We start from the raw sequence: 21,836 nt of genomic DNA, 5'->3' as shown, positions 1-21,836 counted from the left end.
TCTCCACAGCACCGAGGATTTTCACCAAGGTGATGGCGGAAATGATGGTTCTCCTCCGCAGACAGGGGGTGAACATAATTCCATATCTGGACGACCTGCTGATAAAGGCTTCGTCCCGGTAGAAGCTGTTACAGTCCACAGCTCTCACGACCCAGCTTCTCGAGGAACATGGTTGGAACCTGAATCTTCCAAATTCACATCTGGAACCAACCAGGAGGTTGCCATTTCTGGGAATGATCCTCGACACGGAAGCGCAGAGGGTGTATCTTCCAGAGGAAAAGCGTTGGTGATACAAACAACGGTCCGTGATGTCCTGAAGCCAGCCCGGATGTCGGTTCATCAGTGTATTCGCCTTCTGGGGAAGATGGTGGCCTCTTACGAGGCTCTGCAGTACGGGAGGTTTCATGCTCGGTCCTTCCAACTGGATCTCCTGGACAAATGGTCGAGATCTCATCTACACATGCACCACAGAATACGTCTGTCGCCAAAGGCCAGAATCTCACTCCTCTGGTGGCTGCAATTACCTCACCTTCTGGAGGGCCGCAGGTTCGGGATTCAGGACTGGATCCTTCTAACCACGGATGCAAGTCTCCGGGGCTGGGGCGCAGTCACTCAAGGGGAAACCTTTCAAGGAAGGTGGTCAAGTCTGGAAGCCGGCCTGCCGATAAAGGCCCTCACATCCCAAGTTGATCACTCGCTGCCGTTTTTCGCAGCGTAGCGATCAGGCTAAAAATCAGCTGTTCTGCGCATGCATATGGTACGCAGCGCGCATCCGCGAAGTACTTTCACACAAAACTATGCAGTTTTACACAAGCTTGAGCGACGCTTTTCAGTCGCTCGAGTGTTCGTACTGTGATTGACAGCAAGTGGCTGTTTCTGGGCGTCAACTCAGCGTTTTCAGGGAGTGTGCTGAAAAACACAGGTAAAAACGCAGGAGTGGCTGGGGAAATGGGGGAGTGGCTGCCCGAACGCAGGGCGTGTTTGTGACGTCAAACCAGGAACTAAACATTCTGCAGTCATCGCAAGGTAGGAGTTTGTATCGAGCCACTCTGAAACTGCATGAAATTTTTTAGTAGCAGAACTGCTAACCTTTCGTTCGCACTTCTGCTAAGCTAAGACACACTCCCAGAGGGTGGCAGCTTAGCGTTTGCACTGCTGCTAAAAGCAGTTAGCAAGCGATCAACTCGGAATGAGGGCCAAAATCCTCTGGGCGGAAAAACACGTGTTGGCAGCAATCTTAATTCCGGTAGTAGACAACTGGGAAGCCGACTTCCTCAGCAGAAACAATCTCCATCCAGAAGAGTGGTGCCTCCATCCGGAGGTGTTCACGGAGGTGACAAATCTTTGGGGTGTACCTCAAATAGACATGATGGCCTCTCGTCTCAACAAGAAGCTTCGGCGGTATTGTTCCAGGTCGGGGGACCCGCAAGCCGTGGCGGTGGACGCCCTAGTGACTCTGTGGGTGTTCCAGTCGGTGTACGTGTTTCCACCACTTACAGTGATTTCAAGGGTTCTAAAACTCATAAGGAGAACAAGAGTTCAGACGATCCTCATTGCTCCAGACTGGCCAAGAAGGTCTTGGTACACGGATCTTCTGGATCTACTGCTAGACGAGCCGAGGCCTCTTCCTCTTCAGGAGGACTTGCTACAGCAGGGGCCGTTCGCTTATCAAGACTTACAGCGGCTATGTTTGACGGCATGAGGTTGAAGCCAGATATTAGATCAGAAGGGCATTCCGAACAAGGTTATTCCTACCCTGATACAGGCTAGGAAAGGAGTAACGTCAAAGCATTACCATCACAAGTATGTGTCTTGGTGTGAATCCAAGAAGTTTCCTCCGGTGGAATTTAAACTTGGCGATTTCTCCTCTTCCTGCAAGCAGGTGTGGATATGGGTCTGAGATTAGGTTCCGTAAATGTCCAGATTTCGTCCCTATCCATTTTCTTCCAGAAACAGTTCGCTGCCCTCCCTGAGGTTCAGATCTTTTTGAAGGGAGTTCTGCACATCCAGCCTCCCTTTGTGCTGCCTACGGAGCCCTGGGATCTTAACGTGGTGTTGCAGTTCCTCCAGTCGGACTGGTTTAAGCCTCTACAGGAGGTTGAGGTCAAGTTTCTCACGTGGAAGGCTGTTACTTTGTTGGCCTTGGCTTCTGCTAGACGTGTGTCGGAATTGGGGGCTTTGTCATGTAAAAGCCCCTACTTGATCTTCCATGAAGATAGAGCGGAGCTCCGGACACGTCCACAGTTCCTTCTGAAAGTTGTGTCGGCATTTCATATCAACTAACCTATTGTGGTGCCAGTTGCTACTGACTCCTCAGTTTCATCAAAGTCCTTGGATGTTGTAAGGGCTCTGAAAATCTATGTGAAGAGGACTGCTCGTCACAGAAAATCGGACTCTGTTTTTTACTGTATGATCCCAAGAAACTTGGGTGTCCTGCTTCTAAGCAGATACAATCTCTTGCTGGATCAGGTTCACTATCCAGCATGCGTATTCTACGGCAGGATTGCCATGTCCTACGTCTGTTAAGGCCCACTCTACTCGTAAGGTAGGTTCTTCCTGGGCGGCTGCCCGGGGTGTCTCTGCTTTACAGCTTTGCAGAGTGGCTACTTGGTCTGGGTCGAACACGTTTGCAAAGTTCTACAAGTTCGCCTCTGAGGACCTCAAGTTTGGTCAATCGGTTCTGCAGGCGCTTCCGCGCTCTCCCTCCCGTTCTGGGAGCAATGGGACATCCCCATGGTACTAATGTGGACCTCAGCATCCTCTAGGACGTAAGAGAAAATAGGATTTTAATTACCTACCGGTAAATCCTTTTCTCGTAGTCCGTAGAGGATGCTGGGCACCCACCCAGCGCTTAGTGATCCTGCAGTGGTTACTTAGTTCAGTACTGCTTAGTTCTTGGTTAAGTACTATTTTGTTATTTGGCAAGTAATATTGTTCAGCCGTTGCTGATGTTTCAAGCTAGTTAGCTTGGTTTGCCTTGTGTGTGAGCTGGTGTGAATCTCGCCACTATCTGTGTAAACTCCTTCTCTCGAAGATGTCTGTCTCCTCGGGCACAGTTTCTAGACTGAATCTGGTAGGAAGGGCATAGAGGGAGGAGCCAGCCCACACTCTCAAACTCTTAAAGTGCCAATGGCACCTAGTGGACCCGTCTATACCCCATGGTACTAATGTGGACCCCAACATCCTCTACGGACTACGAGAAAATGATTTACCGGTAGGTAATTAAAATCCTATTTTTTTTTACTCATTTTACAGTCGTCCCTATTGTACTATTTGTGTACATCCCAATGTGCGAGCTGCCATGCAAAATGAAAGCAAATAAAAAGACTATAGTCCGCAATAAATAATTTTCTTTGAAATACTCCATACAGCCTAGGCTTCCCACTCATACTGTTTCATGTGGTTTATCTCTCTATTTTTTAGAATACACTTGGGAATTTATTTGAAGACATTAGGGATGAGTGTAGGCACTGCATTATATACCAGCCAAGGGAGCCTTTTAGCTATCTAGAAAGTAACAAATCCAATGTAAAGGCTCCCATGGAGCATTCTAAGAACATTATGGATCTGGGAGTATAATCTGTGGTTTTCATACAATTTCCATTTCAATGAGTTCTTTCCAAAAAGAAAACAAATACTAGTAGGTACAAAACCTAAAACAGCCGAAGTCAATCCAGGCTCCATAAAGTGGTTTTTTTTTTTACTATAATCTGCACTTACTGGAATGATAAGGAATTCAAGATTACTCTAATTCATGGCATTTGCTTACTAAATAAATAAAAGTAACTATAAAAATGAAAAAAATAATTTTGATTCCGTGCAGTCTACACATGATGCACAAGTACAAATAGTACCTAGCAACTGCAATCGATCCTTTGCCATCAGTAAATTTGTTGCCATTTTTGTTTGTAGACGCCGTGCTCGGTCATATTGCTCCCCTGCAAACAGAAACAAAGACAGGCTCAGTCAGTAAATAAACATAAGATATATCTGCAGATGAAACACACTGACCAACCACCACTGTCATCTGCAGATATATCTGTTGTTGAGGACATTGGCAAATTAATATTTCCTCTGTACATACTGGCAGATCAACCTCATGAAATGTGTCAAATCTTCTTGTAATGTACGTTATGGGCTGACCTTCTAAAGGTGCATGCACATGGTGCGATATTGACTACTGTATCTTCTATTTTGACTTTGCGATTTCCCCTGAACCACAGATATTGACTACCTTTACTTGAGATTTTGACTAAGCGCCAATTTTGACTATACAGTGTATAGTGAAGATTGACTTACCTGCATGGTCTATCTTTTCATGTGATACCGACCCCACGGGAGCGCGCATTGGTATCGCAAGCTGTGTATACACAGTTCATTTGCACTTTCTTTCCTTACGATTTTGACAATATTGTCAAAATTGGAAGGTTACATCGCACAGTGTGTATGCACCTTAAAGAGCACACGTGTAAAGGGAATATGCCTTTTTTCCCTCTGTGTTCTCTCCCACTGTTTTTCCCTCTCTACTTTCATCTCCCACAGTCTCTCTCTCCAAACCATAACCAGCCCAAGGATATTTGACCATGCCCTGGTTAAAAAAAATACGGGAAACAAAACACGTAGGAGTCCCCCATATTTGATCAACCAGCACCAGGCCCGTGGTGCCAACCCTGGTTCTAAACACACGGGGAAAAATTGAGTAGAGATCCCCTGTATTTTTAGAACCAGCACCATGCTCCACTAGCAGGAGGGGTAATGCCACAGCCAGGGGACACACTTGTCGGGTCCCGTGGCCAAAGCATTCATCACCCCCAACTAGTCAGCCCAGGCAAGGGATTCCTGGGTGGTGGGTGCGGGGTTGATAGCGTGTGCTAGTGTATAAAGTAATATTGTCCTTTACAGTGGGACTACAGATCCCAATAAGCCTGCCCTGCATGCCTGAAACTTGAAGAACAAGTACCAGCATGCAGGGTAATAAGGGCCGCTGGTACCTATAAACTCCCTGTAAAGGAAATAAAGAGATTTATGGTAGATTTACCATAGTTAAATCTCTTTCTGCAAGGTACACTGGGTTCCACAGGGAATACACATCAGGGTGTAGAGTTGGATCTTGATCCAGAGGCACCAACAGGCTAAAGCTTAGACTGTTCAAAGATGCATTGATGGCCTCCTCTATAACCCCGCCTCCGAACACTGGAGCTCAGTTTAGTTAACCAGTCCAATGCAGTAGCAGGTAAAAGAAATGGTAGTTATGTTAGTCATATAGAACCACATTTTCGCGACAGGAGAAGGTACCAGCGGCTAATGCCATACAAACCCAAAGAATCTAAGTGCATCAGATGGGCACCCGGTGGAACCCAGTGTACCTCGCAGAAAGAAATTTAACCATGGTAAATCTACCATAAATCTCCTTTTCTGCATCGTGTTCCACAGGAAATACATCAGGGATGTCCTAAAGCAGTTCCTCATGGGAGGAGACGCACCGTAGTGGGCACAAGAACCCAGCGTCCAAAGGAAGCATCCTGGGAGGCAGAAGTAACAAAGGCATAAAACCTAATGAAAGTGTTCACTGAGGACCACGTAGCCGCCTTGCACAATTGTTCAGCAGACACGCCTCAGCGGGCTACCCAAGAGGGTCCAACAGACCAAGTAGAATGGGCATTGATAGCAGCAGGAGCTGGAAAACCAGCCTGTGCATAAGCTTGTGCAATCACCAATCTGATCCATCTGGCCAAGGTTTGCTTAGTCGCAGGCCAGGCACGTTTGTGAAAACCTAAAAGTACAAAAAGGGTATCGGACCTCCTGAGACAGTCCTCTCCACGTAAATACTGAGGACCCGTACCACATCCAAAGACCGCTCTTTGAAGGACAAACCAGAAGAGGTAAAAGCTGGAACCACAATCTCTTGGTTAAGGTGAAAAGATGACACCACCTTAGGAAAAATAAGATTTTAAACCTACCGGTAAATCTTTTTCTCCTAGTCTGTAGAGGATGCTGGGGACTCCGTAAGGACCATGGGGTATAGACAGGCTCCACAGGAGACATGGGCACTCTAAAGACTTTAGATGGGTGTGCACTGGCTCCTCCCTCTATGCCCCTCCTCCAGACCTCAGTTAGAGAACTGTGCCCAGAGGAGACGGACAGTACGAGGAAAGGATTTTTGTTAATCTAAGGGTAAGATACATACCAGCCCACACCATCCACACCGTACAACTTGGAACATACGAACCAGTTAACAGTATGAAACAAAACAGCATCACCCAGAGACTGATCAAAACTGTAATATAACCCTTATGTAAGCAATAACTACATACAAGTCTTGCAGAATTTAGTCCGCACTGGGACGGGCGCCCAGCACCCTCTACGGACTAGGAGAAAAAGATTTACCGGTAGGTTTAAAATCTTATTTTCTCTTACGTCCTAGAGGATGCTGGGGACTCCGTAAGGACCATGGGGATTATACAAAGCTCCAGACTGGGCGGGAGAGTGCGAATGACTCTGCAGCACCGACTGAGCAAACATGAGGTCCTTCTCAGCCAAGGTTTCAAACTTGTAGAATTTAGCAAGTGTTTGAACCCGACCAAGTTGCCGCTCGGCAAAGCTGTAATGCCGAGACGCCTCGGGCAGCCGCCCAAGAAGAGCCCACCTTCCTAGTGGAATGGGCCTTTACCGAATTTGGTAACGGCAATCCAGCCGTAGAATGAGCCTGCTGAATCGTGTTACAGATCCAGCGAGCAATACTCTGTTTAGAAGCAGGAGCGCCAAGCTTGTTGGCTGCATACAGGACAAACAGTGCCTCTGTTTTCCTAACCCGAGCCATCCTGGCTACATACATTTTTAAGGCCCTGACTATATCAAGGGACTTGGAATCCTCCAAGTCACCCGTAGCCACAGGCACCACGATAGGTTGGTTCATATGAAAAGATGAAACCACCTTAGGCAAAAATGGAGGACGAGTCCTTAATTCTGCTCTTTCCACATAGAAAATCAGATACGGGCTCTTGTGAGACAAAGCCGCCAATTCGGACACCCGCCGTGCAGATGCCAAAGCCAACAACATGACCACCTTCCAAGTGAGAAATTTTAAATCCACCGTTTGAAGAGGCTCAAAGCAGTGAGATTTTAGGAAATGTAACACCACGTTAAGGTCCCATGGTGCCACAAAAGGAGGCTGGATGTGCAGCACTCCCTTTACAAAAGTCTGGACTTCTGGGAGAGAAGCCAATTCCTTCTGAAAGAAAATTGATAGGGCCAAAATCTGTACCTTAATGGAGCCTAACTTTAGGCCCATATCCACTCCTGTCTGTAGAAAGTGGAGAAAATGGCCCAAATGGAAATCTTCAGTAGGAGCCTTCTTGGCTACACACCTAGATACATACTTCCTCCAGATGCGGTGATAATGTTTCGCCGTCACCTCCTTCCTAGCCTTAATCAGAGTAGGGATGACTTCCTCCGGAATACCTTTCCCCGCTAGGATTTGGTGTTCAACCGCCATGCCGTCAAACGTAACCGCGGTAAGTCTTGGAAGACGCAGGGCCCCTGCTGCAATAGGTCTTCCCTGAGAGGAAGAGGCCACGGATCTTCTGTGAGCATTTCCTGAAGATCTGAATACCAGGCCCTTCGAGGCCAATCCGGAACAATGAGTATTGTCTGCACTCTTTTTCGTCTTATGATTCTCAGTATTTTTGAGATGAGCGGAAGAGGAGAGAACACAAAGACCGACTGAAACACCCTTGGTGTCACCAGGGCGTCCACCGCTACTGCCCGAGGGTCCCTTGACCTGGCACAATACCTCCGAAGCTTCTTGTTGAGGCGTGACGCCATCATGTCTATTTGTGGAAGTCCCCACTGACTTGTTATCTCTGCAAAAACTTCTTGATGAAGTCCCCACTCTCCTGGATGGAGATCGTGTCTGCTGAGGAAGTCTGCTTCCCAGTTGTCCACTCCCGGAATGAAGACTGCTGACAGAGCGCTTGCGTGATTTTCCGCCCAGCGAAGAATCCTGGTGGCTTCCGCCATTGCCACTCTGCTCCTTGTCCCGTCTTGGCGGTTTACATGAGCCACAGCTGTGACGTTGTCTGATTGAATCAGAACCGGTAGGTCGCGAAGAAGATTCTCCGCTTGTCGTAGGCCGTTGTATATGGCCCTCAATTCCAGTACGTTGATGTGTAGACAAGCCTCCTGGCTTGACCATAGTCCCTGAAAATTTCTTCCTTGTGTGACTGCTCCCCATCCTCGGAGGCTCGCGTCCGTGGTTACCACAACCCAGTCTTGAATGCCGAACATGCGACCCTCTAGAAGGTGAGCACTCTGCAGCCACCACAGGAGAGACACCCTGGCCCTGGGGGACAGGCTTATTTTCCGATGTATTTGTAGATGGGACCCCGACCACTTGTCCAGAAGGTCCCACTGAAACATCCTCGCATGGAACCTGCCGAAGGGGATGGCCTCGTAGGTCGCCACCATTTATCCCAGTACTCGAGTGCATTGATGGACTGACACTTTTTTCGGTTTTAACAGGTCTCTGACCATGTTCTGGAGTTCCTGGGCTTTTTCCATCGGGAGAAAAACCCTCTTTTGTTCCGTGTCCAGAATCATGCCTAAGAAAGATAGCCGAGTCATTGGAATCAACTGTGACTTTGGTAGATTTAGAATCCAGCCATGCTGCTGCAGCACTCTCAGGGAGAGCGACACGCTTTTCTGCAATTGATCTCTCGATCTCGCTTTTATCAGGAGATCGTCCAAGTACGGGATAATTGTGACTCCCCGCCTGCGCAGGAGCACCATCATTTCTGCCATTACCTTGGTGAAGATCCTCGGGGCCGCGGAAAGCCCAAACGGCAACGTCTGAAACTGGTAATGACAGTCCTGTACAGCGAATCTCAGGTATGCCTGATGAGGGGGATATATGGGGACATGAAGGTATGCATCCTTTATGTCTAGTGACACCATAAAATCCCCCCCTTCCAGGCTGGAGATAACTGCCCGGAGCGATTCCATCTTGAATTTGAACTTTTTCAAGTACAGGTTTAGGGATTTTAGATTTAGAATGGGTCTGCCCGAGCCATCCGGTTTCGGGACCACAAACAGGGTTGAATAGTACCCCTTCCCCTGTTGAACTAGGGGAACCTTGACAATCAGTTGCTGTTGACACAGTTTTTGAATTGCAGCTAAAACTATCTCCCTTTCTGGGGGAGAAGCTGGTAAAGCCGATTTGAAAAATCGGCGAGGAGGCACGTCTTCGAATTCCAGCTTGTAGCCTTGGGATACAATTTCAATCGCCCAAGGATCCACGTCTGACTGAACCCAGACGTGGCTGAAGAGTCGAAGACGTGCCCCCACCGGCGTGGACTCCCTCAGTGGAGCCCCAGCGTCATGCGGTGGATTTAGTAGAAGCCGGGGAGGACTTCTGCTCCTGGGAACTAGCCGTAGCAGGCATTCTTTTCCCTCTACCCTTACCTCTGGCGAGGAAGGAAGAGCCCCGACCTCTTCTGGACTTATGCGACCGAAAGGACTGCATCTGATATTGTGGTGTTTTCTTTTGCTGTGGGGGAACATAAGGTAAAAAAGTAGATTTACCCGCGGTAGCTGTGGAAACCAGGTCCGCGAGACCTTCCCCAAACAAAACCTCACCCTTGTAAGGCAAAACTTCCATATGTCTCTTTGATTCGGCATCACCCGTCCATTGGCGGGTCCACAGGGCTCGCCTAGCAGAAATCGCCATGGCGTTGGCTCTCGAACCTAACAGCCCAACGTCTCTCGAAGCCTCTCTCATATATAATAAGACTGCGTCTTTAATGTGACCTAAGGTCAATAAAATGCTATCCCTATCTAGGGTATCAATGTCAGATGACAAGGTATCTGCCCAAGCTGCTACAGCGCTACAAACCCAAGCCGACGCTATTGCCGGTCTGAGCAAGGCACCCGTATGTGCATAAATTGATTTTAAGGTAGTTTCCTGTCTGCGATCAGCAGGATCCTTGAGGGCTGCCGTGTCTGGAGACGGTAGCGCCACCTTTTTGGACAAGTGCGTTAAAGCCTTGTCCACCCTGGGCGAAGATTCCCTGTGCAGGGAAAGGATACGCCATAAGAATTCTCTTGGGAATCTGCAGTTTCTTGTCTGGAGTTTCCCAAGCCTTTTCAAATAACGAGTTCAGCTCATGAGATGGGGGAATGGTTACCTCAGGTTTCTTTTCCTTAAACATGCATACCCTCGTGTCAGGGACAGAGAGGTCATCTGTGATATGCAAAACATCTTTTATTGCAATAATCATATACTGAATACTTTTGGCCACCCTTGGGTGTAACCTCGCATCATCGTAGTCGACACTGGAGTCAGAATCCGTGTCGGTATCAGTGTCTGCTACTTGGGACAGGGGACGTTTCTGAGACCCTGGAGGGCCCTGTGATACAGCCAAAGCCATGGATTGACTCCCTGTCTTTTCTCTGGACTCTGCTTTGTCCATTCTCTTATGTAATAAAGATACATTTGCATTTAAAACATTCCACATATCCAGCCAATCAGGTGTCGGCGTCGCCGACGGAGACACCACAATCATCTGCTCCACCTCCTCCTTAGATGAGCCTTCCGCTTCAGACATGCCGACACACACACACACACACATATAACATGAAAATGGCGCTGGTTAGTGCTGAGGAATCAAGCTCCGCCCCCTTACCGGCGGGCTTCGATCCCGCTCAAATCTTTATACTGACGGGGGGTTTTGCCATATACTGCCTCCGCAGTATATATCTATGCCAGTGTCCCTAGAGGGTTAATAATTGCTGCCCAGGGCGCCCCCCCTGCGCCCTGCACCCATACAGTGGCGCGTGTGTGTGTGTGTGTGTGTGTGTGTGTGTGTGTGTGTGTGTGTGTGTGTGTGTTGGGAGCAATGGCGCGCAGCGTTACCTCATAGAAGAAGATCAGAAGTCTTCTGCCGCCTTTGAAGTCTTCTATCTTCTCATACTCACCCGGCTTCTATCTTCCGGCTCTGTGAGGAGGACGGCGGCGCTGCTCCGGGACGAACAACGAGGGTGAGACCTGCGTTCCGACCCTCTGGAGCTAATGGTGTCCAGTAGCCTAAGAAGCAGAGCCTATCATTTAAGTAGGTCTGCTTCTCTCCCCTCAGTCCCACGATGCAGGGAGCCTGTTGCCAGCAGTGCTCCCTGAAAATAAAAAAAAACTAATAAAAAGTATTTTTTCAGAGAAACTCAGTAGAGCTCTCCTGCAGTGCACCCAGTCTCCTCTGGGCACAGGATCCAACTGAGGTCTGGAGGAGGGGCATAGAGGGAGGAGCCAGTGCACACCCATCTAAAGTCTTTAGAGTGCCCATGTCTCCTGCGGAGCCCGTCTATACCCCATGGTCCTTACTGAGTCCCCAGCATCCTCTAGGACATAAGAGAAATAACCAGGGAGAGTTCGAAAAATTGCCCGCTCACGGTGAAAGATCAGAAAGAGCGGTTGACAGGACAAAGCTCCTAAGTCCGACACCCTCCTAGAAGAGGCAATAGCCAGCAGAAACACGACCTTAAGCGCAATATGTTTATGGTCCACTGACTCAAGAGGTTCAAATGGAGACTCTTGGAGGGCATTCAAGACCACAGACAGATCCCATGGAGCCAAAGGAGTGGCATAGGGTGGCTTAATCGGTAAAACGCCCTGAGTGAAAGTATGAACGTCAGGAATAGACGCAATCTTCTTCTGAAACCACACCGACAAGGCTGAGATATGAACCTTGAGGGAGGCCAGACGAAGGCCTAAGTCTAGGCCTTGTTGCAGAAAATCCAAAAGTCTGGAAGTTCTGAAATTATACGCATCGTAATTCTTAGCAGCACACCAGGTGAAGTAAGAATTTCAGACCCTGTAATAAATCCGTGAAGAAGCCGGTTTGCGGGCCTTCAACATAGTTTGTATAACAGCATCAGAGAATCCTTGGGCCCTCAGAAGTGAAGCTTCAAGAGCCACACCGTCAAAACCAATCTGGCCAGGTCAGGGTAGACACAAGGGCCCTGAACGAGGAGGTCTGGGCGTTGAGGAAGTAGAAGAGGACGTTCGATCGATAGACCCTGCAGGTCTGAGAACCAATGTCGTCTGGGCCACGCTGGTGCTACTAGAAGTAGTATACCTCCTTCTTGCTTGAACTCCCGTAGTACCCTAGGCAGGAGTGACACCGGAGGGAACAAGTATGGCAGCCGAAAGTTCCATGGAATTGTTAGGGCGTCCACGAATGCTGCTTGAGGGATCCTTTGTCCTTGATCCGAAGACCAGAACCTTGTGATTGTGTCGAGACGCCATCAGGTCCACATCTGGTAGGCCCCACTTGTCCACTAGGAGTTGAAAGACTTCCGGATGAAGACTCCACTCTCCGGCGTGCACGTCTTGACGACTGAGGAAATTCTCTTCCCAGTTGAAGACTCCGGGAATGAACACCGCTTATATTGCTGGCAGATAGCATTCCGGCCAACTAAGGATTTTTGATACTTCCGTCACTGCCATGCGGCTTCGAGTGCCACCTTGATGATTTATGTATGCCACCGTGGTGGCATTGTCTGATAGTACTTGAACAGGCCTGTTTTGTATCAGAGGCAAAGCAAGCGTCAACGCATTGAACACTGCCCGCAATTCTAGAATGTTTATCGGGAGGAGAGATTCCTCCTTGGTCCATCGACCCTGGAGAGAGAGTGTTGCTCTAACACCGCGCTCCAACCCCGCAGACTGGCGTTCATTGTCAGTAGGACCCAGTTGGAGATCCAGAAGGGACGGCCCCTGCTCAACCGTTGGTCCTGTAGCAACGAGCTCCCTGACAGACGAACCTCCGGAGTCAAGGAGATCATTTGAGACCTGATCCGATGGGGCAGGCCATCACACTTCGAAAGGATTAACCACTGCAGATGGCGGGAATGAAATTGAGCGTACTCTACCATGTTGAAAGCCGACACCATGAGGCTTAGTACTTGCCTCGCCGAGTGCATAGACAATCTCTGTCAAGAAAGGAAGTATATGATCCTGTTTTGAAGTTTTAGGACTTACTCTGGAGACAGAAACTGTCTTTGGCTGTATGTGTGTCCAGCAGTGCTCTCAGGTGCACCATGCTCCAAGCAGGGACCAGCGAGGACTTTTACCAGTTGATGAGCCACCCGTTGGCTTGTAGGAATTGGACCTTCCGTTCCAAATGACTGAGGAGAAAATCTTGGGAGTTCGCCAGGATCAGCAAGTCATCCAGATATGGCAGGATCCAGATTCCCTCACGGCAGCGAAGGGCCGTCATCATGACCTTGGTGAAGATCCGAGGGGTCGTGGCCAGTCCAAATGGCAGAGCCTGGAATTGATAATGGAGGTGACGCGATATGGCAATAGGTATATGCAGGTAAGCATCCTGTATGTCCAGGGATACCATACAGTCTTCGGGTTCCATGGCCAGTAGAATAGAGCGCAAAGTTTCCATATAGAATTTTTACACTCTCACAAATTTGTTCAATGATTTGAGATTGAGTATAGGCCGGTAGGACCCATTGGGTTTCGGGACTAGAAACAGGGTCGAATAATATCCCCTACCTCTCTGGGACAGAGGTACCGGCACAACCACTCCTGTGTCAAGGAGTTATCGCACAACCAGGTGTAGAGCTTGCGCTTTCAACGAATCCGAAGGAATAACCGTCGTGCAGAAATGGCGAGGGGGACGTCTCTTGAAAGAGAGTGTACCCGTGAGAGACAACTTCCCGCACCCAGGTATCTGAAGTGGTCCTTAACCAGACCTGGGCGAATTGCAGAAGTCGGCCTCCCACCCTGGAATCCCCCAGGGGGAGGCCGGCCCGTCATGCAGCAGGCTTAAGTCTTGTTTGGAAGTAGGCTGACGGGTAGCCCACGATTGTTTGGGTTTGGGCTTAGTGGTTTTGGAAGCACGAGCCTGTCTCGGGTACGCCTGACCCTTTGCTTTCCCTGGAGGTCGAAAGGAACGAAAAGTGGTACTCTTAGCCTTTGGTGCAGAAGGATTAGTACTTGGGAGAAACGCAGTCTTAGCAGTCGCTAAGTCAGTCACAATCTTGTTCAGATCCTCCCCAAATAGGATGTCTACCTTAAGAGGGAGCACCTCCAAAGTCTTTTTGGAGTACAGGTCCACCTTCCAGGACCTCAACCACAGAATTCAGCGAGCCAGTATAGACGTAGTAGACGCCTTGGCCGCCATTACGCCTGCCTCAGAGGACGCCTCCTGAACATAGTGGCAGGCGGTGGGAATGAGACAGATACAGTCTGGCAGTGTCAGAAATATCCTGAGGTAGCTCTTCCTCCAGTGCCTGAACCCACGCTTCAATTCCTTTTGCAGCCCAGGAGGCTGCTATAGTGGGCCTATGTACAGCACCGGTAAGGGAGTAAATAGACTTCAGGCATCCCTCTACACGCTTATCCGTCGGTTCCTTCAATGAGGTGACAGTGGTGACAGGCAGAGTAGATGACACCACAAGACGGGCGACATGAGAGTCCACCAGCGTTGGATTTTCCCACTTGTTATTCAGCTCTGCAGGGATATGAAAGCGAGCTAGGATCTTTTAGACCATAGATTCTCAAACTCGGTCCTCAGGACCCCACACAATGCATGTTTTGCAGGTCTCCTCACAGAATCACAATTTAAATAATTTACTCCACCTGTGGACCTTTTAAAATGTGTCAGTGAGTAATGAATACACCTGTGCACCTGCTGGGTTACCTGCAAAACATGCACTGTGTGGGGTCCTGAGGACCGAGTTTGAGAACCTGTGTTTTAGACAAAGAGAATTTATTTCGTGGAGAAGATCAGGATTCCTGACGTATGTTGATTAAAAGGTCAGAATGTGGTAAGACTATTTTAGTAACCTTCTGACGTCTGAACTTAACAGGTTTCTTAGACGCAGTAGTGGGATCTACCTCATCATCAATTTGTAGAATCAGCTTAATAGCCTCCACTACGTCAGGAACATCAACCTGAGTTGTAGGTTCCTCGTCAGAAGCAACTGTATCAGTGTCTGACGGATCAGTATATTCCCCATCCTCATCAGAAGAATTACCTGAAATATTAGTGGATTGTGAGGAGGAAGCGGCCCGCTTAGATGACCCCTTGACCCTAGAGGGACGTGGGGTAAAAGAAAAGTAACTTTACCATAAATGGTAAATGAACAGGCGCTGCAAATGGGCGCTGCCATTGGAAAAGGTGATAGTTGGTCACCCCAATAAACAAACATATACAAACGAAAGAAACCAACTGCGCTTTTATAAAAAAATTCACAATTTTATATTTGCTAAAACTAATATGCAAACATTAATAAAGATACAAAAACAACATGAATGACAATAATCATACTAGAGAAAACATGCTAAAAACTGAGCCTTAATAAGCCAATCTCTGGACCGCAATTAGTCTCTCCTAAGGCAGTCTATGTGCAAATGCCGGCATAAGCAACCGATGCTGGTAAGTACAAAGATCCTGCAGGGCATACGTATGCATATAATTTTTGTAACATCCAGACTGAAGAAGAATAGTTACCAAGTCCCTGGTGGTATTTCAGCCAGGTATTCCACCTAGCGAGGTTCCAGAGTATTCTCTTTATCCAACGCAATAGCAGTGGTGTTTCTCCCTTTATTAATCTCCGCAATTGAGGGACTGGAATCTCCTGATATACAAACAACCTGTGCACCGTCCTGAAGACTTTCTTAGCAATGCCCTGGTCAGAGATGTGGCTAACGCGTTTTGCAGTCACTTGGCAGCTTTATCAAAGATTGATTTAATAGTTGTATAGACAGAATGTCCGCCCAGGGCGGATTTAATACAGAGACAAGCGTAAGCATACTTGGTGGGTCCTGATTGGCCACAGGGGCTGCGGGCTGACTGGGAGATGTATGGCACCCAGTACACGAACCATCAGTTAAAACTTCCCCCTCAGGTAAATCCTTAGTGCAAGCACTGCATGATGCAGAAGAGTCCACGGATTTCCCGCCCTGTGTGGCAGACATTATAGGGAATGCAGCCTTAGAGCATAACAGTACAATATAGCCAGACAAATACAATACCTGCAAATAACCCCCTGATTTATGTGACAGTAAATACAGTACACAGAGAATTAAAGCAGTATGAGGTGACTGAAATACACAGTAAAACACATAAAACAGTATATACTGTGTAGCACTATATACGAGACCCTGACGCATCTAGGGTACAGAATACAGTGATAGCAATAAATGTGAAACACAAGAATGAAATCCACACAGCAGCTACAGGCACACTCAGTCACAGGTACAATGCAGAAATTATTTCAGACAAACAATGAAACTGCACTGGACTAGTAGAACTACATATACACACACATATTTTATATATAGATATAGATATATATATGTTCCAAATGATGCCAGCACACGCACAGAAATAATCAGCATGCTGGGGTGACACTCAATCCTTATGAGCAGAAGACAGCAATCCTCACTAGACAGACAGACAGACAGATAGACAGTAGATACTGGATGTATATCTCAAAAATAAGAATTTACTTACCGATAATTCTATTTCTCGGAGTCCGTAGTGGATGCTGGGGTTCCTGAAAGGACCATGGGGAATAGCGGCTCCGCAGGAGACAGGGCACAAAAAGTAAAGCTTTATGATCAGGTGGTGTGTACTGGCTCCTCCCCCTATGACCCTCCTCCAAGCCTCAGTTAGGATACTGTGCCCGGACGAGCGTACACAATAAGGAAGGATTTATGAATCCCGGGTAAGACTCATACCAGCCACACCAATCACACCGTACAACCTGTGATCTAAACCCAGTTAACAGTATGATAACAGAGGAGCCTCTGAAAGATGGCTCCCTACAACAATAACCCGATTTAGGTAACAATAACTATGTACAATTATTGCAGATAATCCGCACTTGGGATGGGCGCCCAGCATCCACTACGGACTCCGAGAAATAGAATTATCGGTAAGTAAATTCTTATTTTCTCTATCGTCCTAGTGGATGCTGGGGTTCCTGAAAGGACCATGGGGATTATACCAAAGCTCCCAAACGGGCGGGAGAGTGCGGATGACTCTGCAGCACCGAATGAGAGAACTCCAGGTCCTCCTTAGCCAGGGTATCAAATTTGTAGAATTTTACAAACGTGTTCTCCCCCGACCACGTAGCCGCTCGGCAGAGTTGTAATGCCGAGACCCCTCGGGCAGCCGCCCAAGAAGAACCCACCTTCCTTGTTGAGTGGACATTTACCGATTTTGGCTGTGGCAGGCCTGCCACAGAATGTGCAAGCTGAATCGTACTACAAATCCAGCGAGCAATAGTCTGCTTAGACGCAGGAGCGCCCAACTTGTTGGGAGCATATAGTATAAACAGTGAGTCAGATTTCCTGACTCCAGCTGTCCTTGAAATGTATATTTTTAAAGCTCTGACAACGTCCAACAACTTGGAGTCCTCCAAGTCGCTTGTAGCCGCAGGCACAACAATAGGCTGGTTCAGATGAAATGCTGACACCACCTTAGGGAGAAAATGCGGACGAGTCCGCAGTTCTGCCCTGTCCGAATGGAAAATCAGATATGGGCTTTTGTAAGATAAAGCTGCCAGTTCTGACACTCTCCTGGCCGAAGCCAGGGCTAGTAGCATGGTCACTTTCCATGTGAGATATTTCAAATCCACATTTTTTAGTGGTTCAAACCAATGAGATTTGAGAAAGTCCAAAACAACATTGAGATCCCACGGTGCCACTGGAGGCACCACAGGGGGCTGTATATGCAGCACTCCCTTAACAAAAGTCTGGACTTCAGGAACTGAAGCCAATTCTTTCTGGAAGAAAATCGACAGGGCCGAAATTTGAACCTTAATAGATCCCAATTTGAGACCCATAGACAATCCTGATTGCAGGAAATGTAGGAATCGACCCAGTTAAAATTCCTCCGTCGGAGCACTCCGATCCTCGCACCACGCAACATATTTTCGCCAAATGCGGTGATAATGTTGCGCGGTTACTTCCTTCCTTGCTTTAATCAAGGTAGGAATGACTTCTTCCGGAATGCCTTTTCCCTTTAGGATCCGGCGTTCAACCGCCATGCCGTCAAACGCAGCCGCGGTAAGTCTTGAAACAGACAGGGACCCTGCTGAAGCAGGTCCCTTCTCAGAGGTAGAGGCCACGGATCCTCCGTGATCATCTCTTGAAGTTCCGGGTACCAAGTCCTTCTTGGCCAATCCGGAGCCACTAGTATCGTTCTTACGCCTCTTTGCCGTATAATTCTCAATACTTTTGGTATGAGAGGCAGAGGAGGAAACACATACACCGACTGGTACACCCAAGGCGTTACCAGCGCGTCCACAGCTATTGCCTGCGGATCTCTTGACATGGCGCAATACCTGTCCAGTTTTTTGTTGAGGCGAGACGCCATCATGTCCACCATTGGTCTTTCCCAACGGGTTACAAGCATGTGGAAAACTTCTGGATGAAGTCCCCACTCTCCCGGGTGAAGGTCGTGTCTGCTGAGGAAGTCTGCTTCCCAGTTGTCCACTCCCGGGATGAACACTGCTGACAGTGCTATCACATGATTCTCCGCCCAGCGAAGAATCCTTGCAGCTTCTGCCATTGCACTCCTGCTTCTTGTGCCGCCCTGTCTGTTTACATGGGCGACTGCCGTGATGTTGTCCGACTGGATCAACACCGGTTTTCCTTGAAGCAGAGGTTCTGCCTGGCTTAGAGCATTGTAGATTGCTCTTAGTTCCAGAATGTTTATGTGAAGAGACGTTTCCAGGCTCGACCACACGCCCTGGAAGTTTCTTCCTTGTGTGACTGCTCCCCAGCCTCTCAGGCTGGCGTCCGTGGTCACCAGGATCCAATCCTGTATGCCGAATCTGCGGCCCTCCAATAGATGAGCACTCTGCAACCACCACAGAAGAGATACCCTTGTCCTTGGAGACAGGGTTATCCGCTGGTGCATCTGAAGATGCGACCCTGACCATTTGTCCAGCAGATCCCTCTGGAAAACTCTTGCGTGGAATCTGCCGAATGGAATTGCTTCGTAAGAAGCCACCATTTTTCCCAGGACTCTTGTGCATTGATGTACAGATACCTTTCCTGGTTTTAGGAGGTTCCTGACAAGCTCGGATAACTCCTTGGCTTTTTCCTCCGGGAGAAAAACCTTTTTCTGAACCGTGTCCAGAATCATCCCTAGGAACAGCAGACGTGTTGTCGGAATTAACTGGGATTTTGGAATATTCAGAATCCACCCGTGCTGCTTTAGCACTTCTTGAGACAGTGCTAGTCCCATCTCTAGCTGTTCTCTGGACCTTGCCCTTATTAGGAGATCGTCCAAGTATGGGATAATTAATACGCCTTTTCTTCGAAGAAGAATCATCATCTCGGCCATTACCTTGGTAAAGACCCGAGGTGCCGTGGACAATCCAAACGGCAGCGTCTGAAACTGATAGTGACAGTTCTGTACGACGAACCTGAGGTACCCCTGGTGTGAGGGGTAAATTGGAACGTGGAGATACGCATCCTTGATGTCCAAGGATACCATAAAGTCCCCTTCTTCCAGGTTCGCTATCACCGCTCTGAGTGACTCCATCTTGAACTTGAACTTTTTTATGTACAGGTTCAAGGATTTCAGATTTAGAATAGGTCTTACCGAGCCATCCGGCTTCGGTACCACAAATAGAGTGGAATAATACCCCTTTCCTTGTTGTAAAAGGGGTACCTTGACTATCACCTGCTGAGAGTACAGCTTGTGAATGGCTTCCAAGACCCTCACCCTGTCGGAGGGGGACGTTGGTAAGGCAGACTTCAGGAAACGGCGAGGTGGAGACGTCTCTAGTTCCAACCTGTAACCCTGAGATATTATCTGCAGGATCCAGGGATCCACCTGCGAGTGAGCCCACTGCGCGCTGAAATTCTTGAGACGACCCCCCACCGCCCCCGAGTCCGCTTGAGAAGCCCCAGCGTCATGCTGAGGCTTTTGTAGAAGCGGGGGAGGGCTTCTGTTCCTGGGAAGGAGCTGCCTGTTGCAGTCTCTTCCCCTTTCCTCTGCCTCGTGGCAGATATGAATATCCCTTTGCTCTCTTGTTTTTAAAGGAACGAAAGGGCTGCGGCTGAAAAGTCAGTGTCTTTTTCTGTTGGGGAGTGACTTGAGGTAAAAAGGTGGATTTCCCGGCTGTAGCCGTGGCCACCAAATCCGATAGACCAACACCAAATAACTCCTCCCCTTTATACGGCAAAACTTCCATATGCCGTTTTGAGTCCGCATCACCTGACCACTGTCGCGTCCATAAACTTCTTCTGGCCGAAATGGACATAGCACTTACCCGTGATGCCAGTGTGCAAATATCCCTCTGTGCATCACGCATATAAAGAAACGCATCCTTTATTTGCTCTAAAGACAGTAAAACATTGTCCCTATCCAGGGTATCAATATTTTCAATCAGGGACTCTGACCAAGCTACCCCAGCACTGCACATCCAGGCTGTCGCTATAGCTGGTCGTAGTATAACACCTGTATGTGTGTATATACTTTTTTGGATATTTTCCATCCTCCTATCTGCTGGATCTTTAAGTGCGGCCGTCTCAGGAGAGGGTAACGCCACTTGTTTTGATAAGCGTGTGAGCGCCTTGTCCACCCTAGGAGGTGTTTCCCAGAGCGCCCTAACCTCTGGCGGGAAAGGGTATAAAGCCAATAACTTCTTTGAAATTAGCAGTTTTTTATCAGGGGCAACCCACGCTTCATCACACACCTCATTTAATTCATCTGATTCAGGAAAAACTATAGGTAGTTTTTTCACACCCCACATAATACCCTGTTTTGTGGTACCTGTAGTATCAGCAATATGTAACGCCTCCTTCATTGCCAAAATCATATAACGTGTGGCCCTACTGGAAAATACGGTTGATTCGTCACCGTCGCCACTGGAATCAGTGCCTGTGTCTGGGTCCGTGTCGACCGACTGAGGTAACGGGCGTTTTACAGCCCCTGACGGTGTTTGAGGCGCCTGGACAGGTGCTGATTGATTGTCCGGCCGTCTCATGTCGTCAAACGACTGCTTTAGCGTGTTGACACTATCCCGTAATTCCATAAATAAAGCCATCCATTCTGGTGTCGACTCCCTAGGGGGTGACATCCCCATATTTGGCAATTGCTCCGCCTCCACACCAATATCGTCCTCATACATGTCGACACACACGTACCGACACACAGCAGACTCACAGGGAATGCTCTTAAAGAAGACAGGACCCCACTAGCCCTTTGGGGAGACAGAGGGAGAGTTTGCCAGCACACACCAAAAGCGCTATATATGACAGGGATAGCCTTATAATAAGTGCTCCCTATATAGCTGCTTTAATATATATAATTTTGCCACAATTTTGCCCCCCCTCTCTTGTTTTACCCTGTTTCTGTAGTGCAGTGCAGGGGAGAGCCTGGGAGCCTTCCTGACCAGCGGAGCTGTGTGAGGAAAATGGCGCTGTGTGCTGAGGAGATAGGCCCCGCCCCTTTTTCGGCGGGCTCGTCTCCCGCTCTTTTACGGATTCTGGCAGGGGTTAAATATCTTCATATAGCCCCCGGAGGCTATATGTGAGGTATTTTATGCCAAAAAATAGGTTTACATTGCTTCCCAGGGCGCCCCCCCCCAGCGCCCTGAACCCTCAGTGACTGCCGTGTGAAGTGTGCTGAGAGCAATGGCGCACAGCTGCAGTGCTGTGCGCTACCTTAAGAAGACTGAGGAGTCTTCTGCCGCCGATTCTGGACCTTCTTCTCTTTTCAGCATCTGCAAGGGGGCCGGCGGCGAGGCTCCGGTGACCATCCAGGCTGTACCTGTGATCGTCCCTCTGGAGCTAATGTCCAGTA

General features: G+C 48.5%; 1 protein-coding gene across 4 annotated transcripts in view; it reads right to left on the bottom strand.

The window, feature by feature from the left end:
* The window catches only part of SPAST (spastin), a 169,783-nt gene that overhangs the window by 108,125 nt on the left and 39,822 nt on the right, over positions 1 to 21,836 (bottom strand). For all 4 annotated transcript variants that reach the window (XM_063917818.1, XM_063917819.1, XM_063917816.1 and 1 more), the window contains exon 3: positions 3,855 to 3,938. In XM_063917818.1, coding sequence (XP_063773888.1) covers positions 3,855 to 3,938 — 84 coding nt within the window. The remainder of the gene's footprint in view (positions 1 to 3,854; positions 3,939 to 21,836) is intronic.

This window comes from Pseudophryne corroboree, chromosome 4 (genome assembly GCF_028390025.1).
Source record: "Pseudophryne corroboree isolate aPseCor3 chromosome 4, aPseCor3.hap2, whole genome shotgun sequence".
Classification (NCBI taxonomy): Eukaryota; Metazoa; Chordata; class Amphibia; order Anura; family Myobatrachidae; genus Pseudophryne; species Pseudophryne corroboree.
This window is presented reverse-complemented; position numbering and strand designations above follow the sequence as displayed.